The following is a 17,776-nucleotide window of genomic DNA, read 5'->3' as shown; positions in this document are numbered from 1 at the left end:
TTGATTCTGCCTACTCCGTCGCTAAAGGACGAATAAAATAAACCCAACCAATTCAGTCCAGGCCAGCCCAACTCAATCATATGTTTGTAACTTTGTATCCGGATCTATCGAACTCCCGAGTCATGTCCGTATCTTCGTATCGTTTCGTCTTGGCTTTTATCGTTTCTTTGTGTATATATCGTAACGTAGCGTAGCGTATCATCTGCGTAATTGACGGTCGCCAGGACCGTGAAATTTTGTGGCATAGAGTGGAGGAATGAGAGGAGAGGTGGAAAAGCTAAAGAGTATCATGCTGAGCCTCTTCTGGCTGGGACGAGGATGGTGCTAAGACGCTTCCAGCGCTGTGTGGGTGAAGTGGGTGAATCGCGATCTAGACGGTTGTCTAGACTCGGCTTAGAAGAGGATTGAGTGGAGGATCGGGGCCTAGTGACAAGCGCTTCATGGTCGGCTAGGACATCTTCGAGCCGGACATCGCAATCAGACATGCGCGGCCGAGTATCATTGGGGTCGAGAATCTCGATAAATTTGGACGACATATCGCGCATCTTTCGATTGGAGAATGACTTGGTAGAGTGAATTTGGTGGTGTGCGTTGATTCTTTTTTTGTTGGGCGGAATGCGGCTTTAACGTTTTCCTTTTTTGTCTCCTTCGCGGCGGCGACGATCACGAGGGTGATTGGGGAACTTTGTTGGTGAAATAGTCGGCGGTGGAAAAAGTAAACCCAACCGGGTCGGAGAAGTAGGTTCGTGATGGAAGTTAAGGGAATAACTAGGAGCACAGTCCACCGTGAAGCGAAGAAGATCCGATTAACCGCTGGCGGATATATCTTCCGTGCGGACAGAGAGTGGACAGGGAGTTGGAGATGAGCAGAGGGGTAAACGACTGGAACATGAAGGACAAAGGAGGAGAAGGACGAGAACGAAGATGAAAAAGGCACAGACAGTGCAGTAGCGGGTGATGCCGATTCGCTGAGCACGGTTTCAAGTATGCGCCAGGCAGGGATGTTCGAGCGGTCTTCTGCGTCAGAGCGGATGAGCTGACAGAGAATGGCCCTGAAAGAAATATTCTCGTTGTTGGAGAGGGATCTAGGCGCCGTTGACGTCCGGGGAAGATGGGTAGTATTTATTACTGAACGAAGATTTGACTTTTGAGTTCCTCTATGATGAGGGTGTACCCATTGACCCGCCAGTCATAGTGCCGCGAGTTCCGCATCACAAAGCAAAAGTAAAAAAGCCAAATTATTTGCCAGAACACGCGGGGGTTGGGGGGGGGGGATGTGGGAAGGGATCAACTGAGGGACTGGGACGGTGGCGCATCCGCCAGGGTACGAGTGAGCAAGGGCATCAGCGGCCATATACGCCGTGTGCCCGGGTAGAGCATGTTGTGATGGGCTACCGGACCCTCTGATTGACGGGGCTGGCGGGGGTCAATCCTCAGGAAGGAGGGAGGAGTTCCGACGATGGTTCGTCCGTCATACCGAAGGGTGTGAGTGTGATTGCCGGTGCTGATGAAGCGGATGATGCGGTGGATGCGTGGCGTTGGGTTGGGTTGCTGGTCGTAGCTTCGCCCGATCAGTCGTCAATCGTCAATAGTCATTGCGATCATGTCTGCAAGCGCGTTCGAATGGAGCTCCTGTTCCCTTAATTCCTGATCCAGTAAGACGCGATATCGACTCGACTCGACTCCACTGACCTGCGGACCCTCCCGCCCGTCCCGGACAGTGAGACTGAGAGTGAGAGCATGACGTCGCACCGAATGAATGCGATCCATGGGTCGTGTTCTGCAGAGCTATCCGGTGGCTCTAGATGTAAGAAAGAGATACTGGTTGTGCTCAACCACTCTAACCATTGTTGTGGTGGGGTTTGGAGTCATCGCAAAGGGAGCTGATGTGTCCAGCTCCATCGTTCCAGAGGCTGTCCATACAAATCGCGGGGATGACGGCAGATCGGCTTATCAAATGGATACGGCCCTCAGACGATCCATGTGCAACGCAACGAGCCCATCGATCAGCGAGGTTATAAATAGAATGATAATGGAGAAGAATGGAGCGTGTATTGGACAAGTCTAGTGGAGGAATTGAGGTTGAGCCACGAAAAACTCCACGAGAAAGTCACTCCAGGGTCACGGGATACCTCCCCAGAAGCATGTGCTCGCCGTGACGTCATGGCATCGTTTCTTCATCTGTGCTTCGCCTCCATTCTTCACCAGCCGCAATAATTACTGGCTTACTGTTGGCTGTCTGTTGCTGGCACAATGCCACTTCATCATCGCAATGCCTGCTAAACGTACCAGGAAAAACCCATCGGTGGCACAGAAGCCGCCATCCCCTCCTCTGTCCGAGAAGAATGCCGTCATCACACAAGATATCCCAGAGGAAGAGGAAGCAAAGCGAGAATCAGCTCCTCGAGATGAGTCGTACACACCTGAACTCTTCGATGAAGATGAAGAGATGCCCGAGGAAACGGAGAATACCATCGATCCCGACACTGGAAAAGCAGCCAAAAGAACGGCCGAATTCGCACTAGGAGGGGGAGGGTACAACGCACTCAAGTCGTACAAAGGACAGATGTACTCCGGGATGGCTGTTGGAGGATCACACACCTGGACATACGACCAAGGAACGTGGAAGGAAACCAAGGAAGAACCCGATCTTTGGAGAATCGACTACCAGACGAACAAAAGACGGGCGAGGAAAGCGCCTACAGGGAGTGGTGCGCCTGTGGGAACCGAGTATCACTGGCTGATTGTAGGCCATCAGGTAGGCTATGCCATCTCATGAAACGACGGCTAGCTCACCCCCACAGCATGTCAAGAAAATCGATGCCAACACGTACGAGACGCACCTCACGGGCTCAAAGTATAAACTGGCGTACAAGTCCGCGTCATCGAACTCTTGGTCGGTGCCGACCGTCAAGAAGCAACGGGACCGGGAAGTGGAATTGCTGGAGGATGCTAAACAGCGCGTCCAGGGACTGCCGCCCGTGCTGGCATCAGAAAAGGTTAAGGTTGAGAAACGCGAAAAGGGTCAACAAAGCCTCGAAAGCATGTTTGGAAAGGCTGCAGGCGTGAAACGAAAAGCGAATGAAAATGACTGATACGCGTTGCTTCCAACGAATGGCTGTACCGGCCATGTCATTTCTGCTTCGGAATACAATATACAAAAGTCATTCGAATATGCTTTATTGGAATTATGTTTTTGACCTAAGGAGATGGGTCGGGCGTACCCCGGTCCATACTTTGCAAAAGATTCTACTGTGAGGTTATCCAGCGGGTCAAACGACAATCTAGATCCAGCAGCACTGATGAAACCGCAAGACCAACGATCGGTAGCAGAGCAACGAAGTCGAGCACGTAAGATAACTGGATACAACATGGCTACAGCCGTGTGCTCTACTACCCGAAAGCATAAATTCAATCCAAGGACACAGCCAAATCTAGACTCACCCGCGAACAAACAAATCTCAACGCGCATGGCACAATCTAGAACATTAAGAAGAAGTCAATCTCCGACCCACAATCTCACCCCATCCCTTGGAACCGTGACATCATCCACCCCAAACCCAATATAAGCTTAACTTTGGCCTCATTCCAGACCTCCCCTAGACCATCCACCCGCGGTCTACCTTCCCCTTCAACATCCGCCACCCAACCACCCGCAATTTCCACCACCATCCTGACAGCAACCCGCATCATGTCCAAACGCATCAGCACCTTCTTCCAACCTCTTCCGTCGAAGAAGAAACTCAAACCGGATGCAACTACGACAGCAGAATCATCATCATCATCATCATCATCATCATCATCAATAACAACAACAGTCCCACCAAAACCATCCACATATACCCATCACCCAAGCTATCCCATCCCGATCCGCGACCCGCCCAGCACCATCACCACACCTCTCCTCTCTAATCCAGCACCTCGACCCCCCAAATCCATAACCAACCACCCGCACCTGGATCTCCTCTACTTCCAACCCTTTCTCCCCGGCCCACTGGCCCGAGACTTATTCGAGTTCCTGCGGAATGAACTCCCTTTTTACCGCGTCCAATATAAGATCCGGCGCGGCGGAACTGAAACATCCATCAACACGCCAAGATACACGACTGTCTTCGGTGTAGACGATACATCGACATTCACTACTGCAAACTCGGATTCTGTTTCTACTAATTCCAATCCTGACACGAAAGTCCAAGAAGACACAGACACAGCAAACCACACTCTACTAGATTCCCCTCACCAACTACCACCAGCCAACTCACCAATATTGGTCGACAGTAAAACACGCATCGAAACCAAATCCAGATATCAATGCAGGCCTCGACCCATCCCGCCGTGTCTGGACATTTTGCGCCAAGCAGTGGAGAAGGCCACGGACGATGGGACAAGATATAATTTCGTCCTGGTGAATTACTACGCCACAGGGGACGATAGTATCTCGTACCACTCGGATGATGAGCGGTTTCTAGGCCAGAATCCTACCATTGCGTCCTTATCGCTTGGCGCGGGGAGAGATTTCCTGTTGAAGCATAAACCAGGTGGTGGTAGTACTACTGATGCTGATCGTGCGATTGCAAATGCAGCTGCGAAACCGCTCAAGTTTCCCCTCAAGTCCGGCGATATGCTAATTATGAGGGGCGAGACTCAGGCAAATTGGTTGCACAGTGTGCCTAAGCGTAAGGGGTTGCAGGGAAGTGCTGGTGCTTTGGGACGGATTAATATCACGTTTCGGAGGGCGGTGGTGCCTGGCGGCACGGAGAATTATTATCGATATAATGTGGGAGATGGAGTGGTGTATCGGTGGAAGGATGAGGAGGGGAAGATGGTGGCAACTATTGAATAGTTTATAACTGTGTTGCAGCTTCATACTTATATAGATACAACCGTATTGGAGGGATGGGAGAAGGGAAACACTCAGTGCGAAGCAAACGGGTTGCTGTAAGCTCGGAAGCGATCAAGTGGCTGCGCACTGTTGAGGATCTTGTGCAACAATGCCCCGTAGTCCCATCCGATAGCTGCAGCCGCAAGAGCAGTTAGACTGGCCTGGTCCTCGCGTCCAGGTCGTCCAGGCCCGGTCATATTCTATTCATCGTTAGCTACGGCTCAGTGATTAAAGGGACATGACATACAGGTTTCATGTTGATATCGAAGATGGCAAACTGTGACCCCTCGCTAAACCGTCTAATGTCAATGCGAATGGGTGCCGTCGCCCCAATTAATTTGGCAACTTGCTCACACTGCCGCATTGCATTTCTGTACGACTCATCCTGCATTTCGGTTTCTGTGATAGCGCGCGAGTTCGCAGTCACGGCCACTGTACCATTATATGGCGCAATGCCATCGACATGGTTGAAGCGGGTGATAGGAGGCAGGCTCCAGTATTCTGGACTCTCTGTTGATGGCGGCATAACTGTGATCGTTGCCTCTTCGCCCGTGAGGTACTCTTCCACCATGACGATGGGAGACTCGAGCAGCAGAGCGTTGAGATGTTCCTCGAGCTCGGCTCGATTATGGCATACCTTGACACCGTGGCTGCCGCGACCACGGACGGGTTTACCAACCACGGGATAGTTTGGAATGGAGTCTAGTATAGGGGAGACATTATCCGAATTGCGGATCAACCATGAGCGGGGGAGGGTAAATGAGCCATGGATACGGAGTTGGTCGTTGAGATAGGCTTTGTCATCGAAGGATTCAACCAGGGTTGGTGGCTGTCCGACAACAGAGATAGGGGCTGAAGCAAGAGACTGCGAGGCTTGCAGTGGATGTGAGGAGAAGAGGATCGTGTTGGCCCAAAGGTGCGTTGCCCCTTGGCGCACAGCAGAGAGGATCCCATTCTCTGTGTCCGGGAAGCACCAGCCTTCTTGCTCTTTGGGATTCGGGGAAGAGATGGGAGTCACGACTCGTACGCCACGGTTTTTGAGAGTGTAGGCAATGTCTGATCCCGAGTCTTGGTAACCTGGCATCTGTGTTAGTATGAGTCCTTGGGATAGCAGGAGTGGGGTGTGATACCGCCAGGCTTGCGGGGCTTGCGAGCGCCGTTGATGATGGGCGGCTCGATGGCCTGGTAGAGAACTGCGACTACCGGTGAGGCAGTCGCGTTATGCAAGGATCGGGTTATCTGTGTCATGGGTAGACTCATTGTATTGTTTAGGTGAATAGTTGACTAGGGGCTGGAAATGACGAAGTCTGTTTTATAGATGTGGAGCAACCCGAGAAAAGTGCCGGCATCGGATGAATCCAGCTGATCCTCGGATAGATCCGAAAACACGGAGTAGCCCGCATTTGCCGATTGTACTCCTGATAGCTTCATTGTGTTATGGAATAGAACGACGGCCGACTGATTAACTGCGTAGAAAGATCCGGAGAGAGTTCTCAAGGTCTTTTGACGATGTATTGTAAGTAAAGCTGCACGACAAAAGATTCCTACACCGGATCCTTTAATATCGCATGCCCCGTACCAGTTCGTCGACAGGAGTAATAAACCGTGTAGAGTAGAGAGTATAGGCGTTACTTCCGATACCAAAGACATTGGACCGGCCCTCTGATGGTTGAGGTTGTTAGGCACTTTCTCCAGCTTCATCGGATGCTATCTGCTGGTGTACGTTCATCGTTCTGAAGGGGTGAGTGATGTGATGCCTGTAATGAAGAGCATAGATCTGTCGTCGATAAGAGTTCCGTAGTCACAGTATGGGTCTCTAACAGATTGCTAGCTTCAGTTGTTAACAGGGAGAATAGGATGTCATACTCTAAAGATCTTGCGAGAGTTATCTGGCAATGTTGAGTGGTGCTAGATGCAGCCTTAACCTGGGATGGCTTCCGAGATTAGATGCTCTTGTATGAACAAACGAATTCAAACGTCGATGGTGTTGATATCTTAAAGTCAAGGGAGCATCGGATGGCCAAGAAGACCTATGATGCTACTCTGCTGCCTGCAACAAGTGGAGAGACTTGAAACCCAGCATCGAGACAACAAAGGGTCTTGTGATTTGCCCAAGAAACAATGTCCCAGAAGAAAATTAATAGCTTGACACAGCCTAGGAGCGACTTAGTGTGATTAGAGTCTGCTGGAGGTGGGCAGAAGTGGGCCCAAAACAAGCAAGGACACACTAGACAAACCGAGCAAACGTCGGTGATTGGATTCAGGATCTCAGGAATACCTCCGATCCATCAATAGACACCAGTATATGGTATACCCATGTCTCACTCATTATACTACCATATATGCTAAGAGAAATTTATGGAAGAGACACTACCTTTGTTAATGGCAGCAAGCGAGTTGTCCGTATCAAAACCTGCTAGGAAGTATTTCCACCTTGCGAAGCCGACGACCAAGTCACTCCTGGGCGAGAATCTAGCCACCCGATATTGAACTGGATTGATCGCAGGGTATGCTACGCTCGTGTGTGTCCATCGAATGGATTGGGAATTATAGCACTAACTGTTGTGCTTGGCAGAGGTCTTTCTAAAAATTGTCTTACCCCATGAGACTTCCCTGTCCAAGCGACGTACCCGAAGACTTTCAATGTGATTGAATATTAACTGCACATCATAAAAAGGGTACTAGGACAAGCATGATGACATGAGCGACAATAGCGTGATTATGAGGTATCACATCGCTATGTTTAGTGGCTGCAGTGGCTCTTATTTGTTTGACTCGAGTCCCTGTGTATATGACGATCGATGACTGATTGGGCCCAGCCGAGAAGAAATTACCTTTGCGCTGACTGCATAACATGAATAAAGCCGAGATTTTCCTCATAGAATCTATTGTCGAGACCCTTTGATCGTCAGACACGCGTGAAGACGGATCTCGGTATTCGAAAAGGATTTTCTGATATATCACATCCGCCGAAACACTCTCAATAAATACTGCCATGACACGGGGTTTTTGAATTCGCATGTCCTTCATATGAACCGCCATCGGTTATGTCCGACAGTATTACGGCAAGTAATTGATACATCACACGGATTTGCCGATGGCAGACGTGGCTAACCTACCATGACCGCACCTCCTTCAGCCAGAAGGATAAATGAGCCGGGTGCTAATCAGGGTTTCCCTCAAAGGGTTCTATTCAGATGGCGCCGATCTTTGAAGTGTTGAGGCTGATGGAACTGGGAGGCTGGAGTGAGTTGGCTCACGGATGATTCGAATCTCCCCAACATGTTAGAGATCTGACAGAGGTTACTTCAAAAATCGCAACGGAAGCAAAGATTTGGGAGCCTCAAGCCTCACTAATCTTGATGCTGCTGATTGGCACTTTCGATGTCATGAGGCTCAGAGGGTAGCGGGCTGAGCGAGGGTCACGTTAACAGTCGGGGTAACAGGGGAAACTCGCTCCGAGCCAACCAACTAATAACACTTATTACCTTCGACAAGCAGTGATCAAACTTGAAGTCAGGTGGAATGCGGGCATCTGGCTATCCCAGACATGACTTGCGGATTAAGACAACTGAGATTGCATATCACGCGCGAAGCTTCGGAGAAGACCGACGATCGCTAAAAGAGGCGAACGAGGTCCAGGGACTATTGAGAATGGCAGAATAGGGAGATTGAGTATGTACTGACTGCCGGTACTAGATACAAGAAGATCAAACATTCAGCAAATATAACTACAACCTCGGTCTCCATCCACTCTCCTTGATTTCCCTGCGACTCTCTTCCCGCAACACTCGCTTGAGAATCTTCCCACTTGCTGTCTTGGGTATGCTCGGTACAAATTTGACACCCCCTGTGAGCGCTTTATATCCTGCCAGCCTCTCCAATAACCAGCTCTTTACCATATCCTCCGTCAACCTGCTCTCATCGGTCTCGGGTCGGCGGACTACATACGCTCGCGGCAATTCCGTCCCCGGGACCACATCCCGCAACCCAATCACGGCAGCATCCACAATGAGCGGATGCGCCAAGAGCACGGCTTCCAGTTCCGGTGGAGCAACTTGAAATCCTCGGACCTTGATCAGCTCCTTTTTGCGATCTACTATATACCATTTCTGGGTAGCACCATCGCAATACGCGATGTCCCCCGTGTGGAACCAGCCCTGCTCATCGAAGGATTCCGCGTTGGCGGCCGGGTTGTTGAAGTACCCAGGGGTGACGGCAGGGCCGCGGACACACAGCTCGCCTCGCACGCCATAGTCGGAGATATCAGCTCCGTTGTCGTCTACTAATCTATATCATTAAGTTAGCCTCGAGCTGATGGAACGAAGGGAGAAGATCATACTTAGCCTCCATGTTTGGCACTAACCTCCCGACTGACCCTGTCTCATCCCCTTCATCCCACCGGAACATTGTCGCAATACAGCATGTCTCTGTCATACCCCAAACCTGCGTACAATTGGCTCCTGGCCCAAGCAACCTTTGGAACCGTTTCTGGGCGTCTTTGTCCATGGGTGCCGCGCCCAGATTGCTCGCCCGGATTGAGCGCAGATAGCCCCGTTCGTAAGACATCGGATGCATGATGATGGCAATGGCAATGGGCGGAACAACAGCCATCTCGGTGACTTGGTATTTTTCAACCGTCTGCAAGAAGAGGGGTAGATCGAAACGCCGCATGACGTAGTTGATATGGCCAGCTTTTAGGCTGCCGAAATGGCTGCTGGGAGCAGCAGCGGCGTGAAAAAGGGGAACAGCGATGACTCTGCTTACCTTTATAGGTCACTTGTCAGCCAGACAGTCATTCAATCATCGATAGAGTCAACAGAAACAATTCTAAAGTGGGGTACATACTCGCCATGGTCGCGGATTAAACTCAAACACAAACTCGTGTTGGGCGACAAGATTCATATGCGTGATATCTGCTGCCTTGGGAAGCCCTGTAGTCCCGCTACTGAACAGCCTGGCTGCCGTAGTGTTCCTGGACATCTCCTCGTTGTCAAACCTTACCCAGTCTTGTTCACCATGTTCGAGCAGCTCCTTCCAGGACACCGCTCCATCTGGTACTGACTGTCCCAAAATATCGAATACCCGGATCCGATGTGTTGGGATTGATGTTGCTTTCGCTGCCGTAGTTATCGCATCCAGATGCTCCGGCTCTGTGATGATGAAGCTCGTCGCTGAGGAGCGAAAATGATGGCCTAATTCGAAGGTTGTGTAGGCTGGATTTGAGCCCGTAAAGATCCCACCTGCGCCAACGATCGCCAGGACTAGCATGGTATAATAGATCTATCATTTGTGAGTAACCAACTGGCAGTGGAATTGGAGATTTTGAAATAAGCGTACATCATTGAAAGAGTGAATGGCGACACAGTCGCCCTCTTGCACGCCCCAGGCGCGCAGCCCCGAGATCAGTTGGCGAACAATAGTCCGGGCTTGGTTGTAGGAAATGGAGCGAGAGGGATTGTGGACATCAACGTAGATCTGTACCTGTTAGAGGTGTTCTGTAGGCGAGAAGAAAAGAAATTCGAGAAGAGGAAAATGTATCCCCCATCGGAATATTACCGGTTCGTTATGATCGTAGGGCGGGTCAGAAAAGACATAGGAGATCACATCGGCGCAGGGCACCGGGGCCCTGGCTGCGGGTTCAAAAATCATGCTAGATGGAAAAAAAGAAAGGACCAGGGGGGATGCGAGGATGCAAGGATGCAGGGACCAGGAAGACGCATGCTGACCGATTTATAACCTCAGCTGAGGTGAACCCAGCCGCGATGCTGAAATAGGGTTTATCGTTTTGTCTGGAAGGCCAGGACGGCACATCACCCGGAGCCGGCAATTGGCACTGACTCGAGTACTGGACACATGGCCAGCATGGTGTGACTGGGACCCCCGCCTGCGACAAAGGCATTGTTATTCAACGGCCCTTCGGGAGACCATTCATGGAACGCCAGACCTGCAGATCGGAGAATATTGAGGAATCAGCGTGCACTGGCCTGGCCGGGGGTACTCGGGTTTTAGTGTTGCGTGTCGTTGGGAAATGGCCAGAGAGACCAATGGCTGCGAGGCTAGCTGATAAACAGCCCCCAGCAGGCAACCCACCGACCCGCAGCGCTGCATTTGGCAGCTGCCTTCAAGCCAATAATTAAGCTCTCCTGCGCCCGAGAAGCTCGCCAACGGCCGTGGCATGGCAGCTTGGATCCTCGGCCCATGCTTATCACCGATCACAGCCGAACCTGCACCCTCGGATACCTTTTCATTCTCCGCACCGCTACAGTGGTGCCGAGCACAAGAACATTGTCAATGCGATGAATCCCACCCCAATTTGTCCAAGCGCAGAGTGAGAGTCTCATAATTTGCCGACGGGTTCGGTGACAGCACAAGACCTGATAGCGACCGCAGCATCGTGCTGATTGTTATCACCGAAGTCGAACCTACAAGCCCGCACATATCCAATCTGCGTTGACCGCAATGGACAGGCCTGACCGTGACAAATCCCATCATGCTAGGCTGCCGCAGACCGTGCCTTTGTTAGGATAGTAGTCAGCGCGGTATGCACTGAGCTAGCCGTTGTCGCCGTCGAGCATCAAGCCCAGATTATGACAAACAGCCACCCTGCAGGATCCGCCCGTCAGTTGCTGACCGTGAATAGCGACATTATGAGGATAATAGAAGAAACATCAGAAATTGGAGGCACTAGATTAATCTGTTTAGGCATGCCTGCGGCTTGAGTTCTCGTCGTCTTTGCTGAAGGAGATTAAGCCTACCCTTTCTGACAACCCACGCGCATTCGGTGAAAGCATCTGGCTTTCACGTCTGCCTTGCCAATCTGACGTGCAGCTGTGACATTTGGCCGGAAAGCTTTGGCACTGTCGCCATTCAGCGATTCTAGGGGCCATCCGAGACATATTGAGGCGTGTGATGTGCCTGAATGAGAATGTACAACGACCCCCATCCGACGGGCTACGTTCAGCTCCGATCTCAAGCCCCACAGAGGACACAAGCTGTAATGATGTTAATATTTTAGCTGGGCAATACAGGAGCGAACAAAAGCAACGTGATACACATTGAGCGTTTGAATCAAACCACTTGTATCAGGAAAAAAAGAATTCTCCGGACAGAGCTGGCTACAGGACCTTGGATACCTCGCGCATCCAAGCAGCCACAAAGAAAATCCAATTTGTTTGAAAGTAACCTATTTGTGACAGCGCTGATGCGCTCATGAGCGTACGAAGAGCTGCAGCAATCATTAAGACGCGGACAGGGCCTGCGCAGTGGCTCCGGCTTATAAAGGGAAGAATATAAATTAATACAGACCTTAAGACTTATGACCAGACCGTGTGTACATGCAAGCGGTACACAGGAGGCAGCGCTGAGGAGTAGAATGGGGTGTGGCGTGGCACCCATGATGTAGATATCGACCATGGTGTCCCTGGGTCTCGCTCATAAACTTGACAGTGCCAGAACCATGCTGGGTTAGCTGACCCATATAGCATTTGACAGGTGTTTGTGACTCACCTAACTAGTATATTCGACGGTACCCATGTTTTTCTCGCAGGAGGGGAGCAGTGCGAGGTTCCTCTTCGATATGACAACGCCGCACAAACCTACAGCAAAATCATCGAACGCTCTTTTGATAAGGCGGCCTGTAGGCTCGCATCGCTCTGTACCTGCCTCTTCTTTCCATACATCTTGGTGTGTTGTATTCGGATGCAAAATCATCACAGGCTATGACGCCAAGATCAAGGCTACCCTCCCAAGGCTTGGAGCCAAGGGCAAAATCTGGGGATGGAAGCCTCTGTGACCTGAGATGTTCCTGTCTAATAGAACAGGCAAACATAGCCGAGTACTACATCGGCTTTTGCAAGAGATGAGTGGCTATGTATCTGAGATCTTGTCTCGGGTGATGGTTGCTCTTCCTGGTCGTCAATGCAAGGCTGGGGTTGTAGTTACACGAAACTTTTATCCAATTCATAGAGGAAATTATGCTTCGTCTCAAAATCACGCGAAAGAGGCGTCCCCTTGGCAGGCGCATCTGCATCTCATTAACCGGCTTGGCTCGTCTGGGTTGGCACATAGCCTGGTGACAATGATGGCTTCAATCTAGACCATGTTCGGATCCGGAGTTTCTGTTGTTCGACTATTCCATTCTCCATTGTTCCGATCGAAGCATTTTCTCTACAGGTTTACTTCCCTTGCTCCGAACATCAAGGTCACAAAAATATTGACGTATTCCCTTACGGTCTACTCCGGCCCATTCGTAAACGTGCAGAGTAGAGGGCCTTGCAGCGGGGTCATGAACGAATTTCCGCGGCAGTCCCGATAAGCAATACCCAAGGTGGTACGTAGTGTTTTGCAGGGATCCCCGCAGATGAGAGGAAATGAATTGCCCAAGTCTGAGGTTCCGAGTCCCAAGGTCCTCTGGCTGAACCCTGCTCGATGCAGGGTCTTCCACACGTTCAACCTTAAGTGTCAGAGTGGTATTTGTTCTCAACCTCTGCTCGTGTGGCAGGACAATACGTTTGAGCCAGGTGAGCAGTATACCAGCTTGGGAAAGAAGACATATGCAGCGAGGTAGCACAGGCCAGCAGAATGCCAAGAGTCTTCTGCGCGGGTTAGCGTTGTACATGCTTGACGTTGCGAAATTCACCGGGGTTCTTCCGAATGGCGATCTCCAGGCCGTCAAACAGGAAGCCATGCCTTTCCTGACGGTCGCGATCCAGCAACACGGCTAGACTTGCATTCAAGGCGATAAGACCCATATCTTGAGCACAGGAGTATTCTGATTCGTAGTGACCTGAGGAGAGAATCTAGCGGCAATATCGATATTACCGCCGTCAAAAGCCGCCTCGCGATGGAACCCAGACCTATAATGATTTCACAAGCAACACGCCGAGCGCTGAATAACACATTCCTAATCGGTCATATATTTAGCGCATGCCTGGGACGTTTGCCAAAACGCCACCAACTCTTTTGGCTCGGGATGACTGGCTAACGCTGCTGTGGTCATATTTTAGCCGGTGGGTCTCGATTAGGGGGAAACACGGTGCCGTAATTTGCAACAAGGTTGACGAGTTCGACAGAGAAGGCAATGCCAACTCGATTTGGATGGCTGTCTTGATGAAAGGATCATCTGTAAGCCGGATGTTAGTCTCGCTCCGTTCTTTTCATTTCGTAGCCACCCAGCGGGTAATCCTTGCAGATGGCTGAGCAGTGCCTGGATACTTTTGCTGTTCCAGTCCTGTCAGGTCCCTAGGAAAACCAAACACTATAAACCTGGCAAAAGGAAGGGTGCATTCGTATGACTATATGATCTTCCTTAGGTAAGATACGACTCGGGCGCCCAGACTCCTGTTGTGGAAGTATACAGAAGGTATCAGTAGCAGCGCCTTAACTTGGAGACGGGCATTTTACTTCGATGATCAACAGAGCTGGAATGTACCTCTGACACCACTCCCCTTTGTCACGCTCAAAGTCAGATTCTTAAGAGACAGCATATAGTATGGTTAGCCTGTTGGGTGGCTCCCGGGCCGGTGAGGGACCAAAGGAAAAGTTTAGCAGAAACGTCACTAAAAGAAACCAGTCAACACTATCCCTCACTTGTCCGGAACAAGTAAACCAAGCGGTAGGATTGCTCCGAGTCCCGGTTACAGAGACTTTGTGTTGCTGTCTTCCTGAGGCATGCCCCTGGGGGGCCACTTACAGCGGCGTGATAACCAGGAAATGGCTTGTGCATGTGTTAATAGGATCCAGCTGATAACCACCTATGTTTTATCTGTCCTGTCAGAGTATCCGTGTTGCAGAAAGATAGCAGATGAGTGCTTTGTGGTCGCATGAACCTTCTTCTGGGCATGGCTGCTCCACTCCCCTTCACAACGCTCGGGTAAGCCGAGCATCAAACACCTGCAGAGATCAACCTCTGTGGCGTCTCATGGTAAAGAGACAACCGCATCTGCTTTCAGTTCTTCTTCATGTCGAAAGTAATCTTAGAGACTCTAGATCTCCTTCCTGCAGCCACGCGAGACGCGTATATAATTCTGTACTACTGAAGGCTGTAATAGCACAGGCTCATGATAATTCACCATAGGTCATTGATCTTGATGGCCTAGTGGATCAAATTCGAAGCAGATTGGAGGAACTATTGTCTCCGATAGATCAGAAGTCGCCATCTTAACTGATAGATAACAATCTGCTGGCGGATAAGTGCATGCGGCACTACGACTGTGCTACTGCACGACACGCATAGTTTTGGTTTCGCAAACAGTTCAGGTAATCCTATTATTATTTTTTCCATTTTTCGTAAACCCTCAGTGAACAGACAACGCTCCCAGCTTGTTGCGCGGTTGTTCGGATTTGACTTATGGGGAATTAAGTCATAAGGCTGAGAGGTCGGTGGCATGGACGCCCTATAACACACAAGTGAAAGATCAGCCAAAGTTCGAGAAGTCGGAATCGGAACGATCGACAGAGGTGGTACGTATAGGGACTGGAAGGCATCACAAAGGGATCTAAACCTAGAATAGAGGATTGAGTAATATAGTCCAACGGCCACTGAAATTATAGTCAATGGTTTCGATGAGCTTCGATTCCTTCCATCCTGGGTGCCTCACATGCAAGTCGAAATGAAGGCTTGCAGGTGTGGCAGCATCTTCAGCAAGTTGCAGGAGGTTGAGGCGTTTGGCTGGTTTGCAGCAGCCAATGAGCGTGATCAGATGATCTCTTTGTAGGGAGTTGAAGGGAGTAGTCACTACTTGAGTGTACTTCTTACTACTAAGTACTACCCCTCCTCCTAGTGACTTCCGAGGGGCTTTCCAACTTCCAACTTCGCACTACTACAATCACTACATCCTCTTACGTTCCATCGGAGCCAATCCCATCCCCTGCACTTCCACTTCTTCCACATTCAGTTCTTCTAGCGCTACCTTCAATTTCCTAATGTGGTAGCATTTCCAGCTCTACTATACACAGTATCTCACTCCACTCATGAACATTCCTTGTTCTCCCTCTCCTTTCCCGACCCGCTACCACATGGCGTGTCAGCTTATCCTACAGAAGCTCGTATTACCCTCCGACTCTTGAGTCTAGCTTTGGCCCCCAGAATCAGAATCAGCTGGCAATCCACTAACCAGATCGAGTCTGAAGATCGACGTCGCGTGTATGAGCGTCATATCCTATTTTTTCGCTGCCGGGTTTCCGAACCTCCTAGCTGACGGTGTACATGACTCGTGATAATATTCTCCTGAGGCTCCCGGTACGAAAATCGGGAGTTGGCCGCCGCTAACCCAAGATACGGAGGTTGTACAGTAGTTTAACGCGTGGAGACTCCGCCGGGGTCCCAGAACGGATGGGTGTTGGCGGGTTAGGCTGGCGGCCTCCTGTGGCCTATGCTGGCCCATGCGTCTCGGGGCTCAGCGGAGTGCGTTGCATTTCCCCATCCCCATCCCTATTCCCTTATCGGCGGGCAATTCTCCCTTTTCCTTTATCTTCCACGAGACCCCGGTCCTACAATATATCTGCAGAAGCGCCCGCCAACCAGAAAACTAGTACATATTCGCACCAAGTCCGATGCAGCTGTTCCTGCTATTGCGATGGGGGGGAAGATAGCAGTTGACTAGCCACTCCACGGATAACATGAGAGACCCCGGAAGAATACGTGATCAAATCAGGAAATTGGCTAATTCGTATTTAATGGTTCAGGATCTACCTCGTATCTGTGGATGACGCTGGAATCGGGTCTGACCTAGACGGAAGCATCGCGCAATATCCGCACCGTCGACTCAGAATCTATTTCCAGCAGGCCCCGGTCCACAAGCGACACTCGCGTGAATTAACCGGCCCCAGGAACCACGTTTCCTTCAGGAATTGATGGACCGTGGAGTCTGGATTCATTATTGCAGAATGTCTGAGTGGGCGGGTGGGGGAGAAGCGTTTCTTACGGCTAGCGTTGGCATCCTGCGACAGCGCTAACATGCGGGCCATTCCGCTGCCAACGTGCTAGACACTCCTCACCCTCCTGCTGTGCCAATATTGTGCATAGAGGGGGCCTCCTGATACGCTGAGCTGACCAAGGACATGTGTGAAACGATGGTCGGCCTAACAGATGCCTAGAAAATTAGAGTGTGGCGAGGTATACGGGATGGCGGACATGCCAACCGTCAGACAGACAGCAGATGGGATCCGGGTGGGAGCGCTAAGCCCGTTAATAAGCGGAATGGCAATCAGGGTTGGTGGCCGTGGAATTATGCCCACTGCAAAAAAGGACGTGTGGCTTTCTGCGGTTACATCCGAATAGTAAAGAAAAAAAAAACATCCGCTGCAATGTGATGATCAATCCGGACTAGCTGGCGACCATTGCGGTCTCATGTATGGCCGGATTATATTTTATTTATCTTGCCTAACGCGGATGGCTTGGACTTGGGCGATCGCCGCCTGGCGTGGCGTTGCGTTCTGGATTTTCAAACGGGAGATCGAATCCAAGACATTCATCCTATCGAAGGACTATGGAGCCGAGGGGGAGGCACGCGCTCCGTGGTTGGTGGAGCAGCCTCCACGGGCTGAAAAATACCAGGGATGCAGGGCAACTTCAGATTAAGCCATGCAGGCGCCCATACATCCCCCATTCGTCGAGCAATTATCTCAGCAGGAACTAGGGTGACCTTCGTTAGGTCGGGTGAATCTTATTAAATACACCCCATGCTAATATTACGCAGACTAAGCTACAAGCTACGGTTTCGGGGGGGTTCCGCAGTCTGCAGGCCGAACGGGGGATATTCATCCCCCTCGAGTCGGGTCAGATGTACGAAAAAAAAAGGATCAGAATCCTTCCATTTGCTTCCCGATCGGTCCTTAGGGTAGCTTGAGCGAGCCTTGACTAATCTGGCCTGTTATTTCCCCTCAACAATC

General features: G+C 50.7%; 9 protein-coding genes across 9 annotated transcripts; 3 read left to right on the top strand and 6 right to left on the bottom strand.

Annotated features, from left to right (window-relative positions):
• Positions 1-183: 183 nt before the first annotated feature.
• On the bottom strand, positions 184-867 carry BO79DRAFT_14183 (uncharacterized protein). The gene has a single exon (XM_025678264.1). The coding sequence runs from the start codon at positions 543-545 to the stop codon at positions 288-290; it is 258 nt and encodes an 85-aa protein (XP_025539642.1). The 5' UTR covers positions 546-867; the 3' UTR covers positions 184-287.
• A 420-nt stretch (positions 868-1,287) lies between these two features.
• On the bottom strand, positions 1,288-2,041 carry BO79DRAFT_194462 (uncharacterized protein; the record flags this gene model as incomplete). Its single annotated transcript, XM_025681052.1, has 2 exons — positions 1,663-2,041; positions 1,288-1,551 (listed from the first exon to the last, which is right to left on the bottom strand). Exons 1-2 carry the CDS (start codon positions 1,768-1,770, stop codon positions 1,288-1,290), a joined length of 372 nt encoding a protein of 123 aa, XP_025539641.1. The 5' UTR covers positions 1,771-2,041.
• A 189-nt stretch (positions 2,042-2,230) lies between these two features.
• On the top strand, positions 2,231-3,164 carry BO79DRAFT_245252 (uncharacterized protein). Its single transcript, XM_025685456.1, has 2 exons — positions 2,231-2,758; positions 2,805-3,164. Exons 1-2 carry the CDS (start codon positions 2,273-2,275, stop codon positions 3,093-3,095), a joined length of 777 nt encoding a protein of 258 aa, XP_025539640.1. The 5' UTR covers positions 2,231-2,272; the 3' UTR covers positions 3,096-3,164.
• Positions 3,165-3,691: 527 nt separating this feature from the next.
• On the top strand, positions 3,692-4,843 carry BO79DRAFT_194458 (alpha-ketoglutarate-dependent dioxygenase AlkB family protein; the record flags this gene model as incomplete). The annotated part of the gene is made up of 1 exon (XM_025681051.1): positions 3,692-4,843. One exon carries the CDS (start codon positions 3,692-3,694, stop codon positions 4,841-4,843), a length of 1,152 nt encoding a protein of 383 aa, XP_025539639.1.
• An 18-nt stretch (positions 4,844-4,861) lies between these two features.
• BO79DRAFT_265169 (D-alanine--D-alanine ligase) lies at positions 4,862-6,165 on the bottom strand. The gene is made up of 3 exons (XM_025686861.1): positions 6,013-6,165; positions 5,130-5,959; positions 4,862-5,082 (listed from the first exon to the last, which is right to left on the bottom strand). Exons 1-3 carry the CDS (start codon positions 6,140-6,142, stop codon positions 4,915-4,917), a joined length of 1,128 nt encoding a protein of 375 aa, XP_025539638.1. The 5' UTR covers positions 6,143-6,165; the 3' UTR covers positions 4,862-4,914.
• A 2,376-nt stretch (positions 6,166-8,541) lies between these two features.
• BO79DRAFT_172714 (acyl--CoA ligase) lies at positions 8,542-10,534 on the bottom strand (the record flags this gene model as incomplete). Its single annotated transcript, XM_025679639.1, has 5 exons — positions 8,542-9,172; positions 9,225-9,649; positions 9,731-10,165; positions 10,223-10,360; positions 10,442-10,534. The coding sequence occupies 5 exons, from the start codon at positions 10,532-10,534 to the stop codon at positions 8,614-8,616; spliced, it is 1,650 nt and encodes a 549-aa protein (XP_025539637.1). The 3' UTR covers positions 8,542-8,613.
• BO79DRAFT_265155 (uncharacterized protein) lies at positions 10,314-11,627 on the bottom strand. Its single transcript, XM_025686860.1, has 5 exons — positions 11,517-11,627; positions 11,193-11,383; positions 11,052-11,144; positions 10,811-11,004; positions 10,314-10,769 (listed from the first exon to the last, which is right to left on the bottom strand). Exons 1-5 carry the CDS (start codon positions 11,589-11,591, stop codon positions 10,696-10,698), a joined length of 627 nt encoding a protein of 208 aa, XP_025539636.1. The 5' UTR covers positions 11,592-11,627; the 3' UTR covers positions 10,314-10,695.
• Positions 11,628-11,867: 240 nt separating this feature from the next.
• Positions 11,868-12,524, bottom strand: BO79DRAFT_14113 (uncharacterized protein). Its single transcript, XM_025678245.1, has 2 exons — positions 12,392-12,524; positions 11,868-12,323 (listed from the first exon to the last, which is right to left on the bottom strand). Exon 2 carries the CDS (start codon positions 12,296-12,298, stop codon positions 11,954-11,956), a length of 345 nt encoding a protein of 114 aa, XP_025539635.1. The 5' UTR covers positions 12,299-12,323; positions 12,392-12,524; the 3' UTR covers positions 11,868-11,953.
• Positions 12,525-16,862: 4,338 nt separating this feature from the next.
• On the top strand, positions 16,863-17,733 carry BO79DRAFT_237538 (uncharacterized protein; the record flags this gene model as incomplete). Its single annotated transcript, XM_025684715.1, has 3 exons — positions 16,863-17,135; positions 17,475-17,524; positions 17,622-17,733. The coding sequence occupies exons 1-3, from the start codon at positions 16,974-16,976 to the stop codon at positions 17,731-17,733; spliced, it is 324 nt and encodes a 107-aa protein (XP_025539634.1). The 5' UTR covers positions 16,863-16,973.
• Between the last annotated feature and the right edge of the window lie 43 nt (positions 17,734-17,776).

This window comes from Aspergillus costaricaensis (genome assembly GCF_003184835.1).
Source record: "Aspergillus costaricaensis CBS 115574 unplaced genomic scaffold BO79scaffold_15, whole genome shotgun sequence".
Classification (NCBI taxonomy): Eukaryota; Fungi; Ascomycota; class Eurotiomycetes; order Eurotiales; family Aspergillaceae; genus Aspergillus; species Aspergillus costaricensis.
The sequence above is the reverse complement of the archived record's forward strand: the minus strand, read 5'-3'. Positions and strand labels throughout refer to the sequence as shown.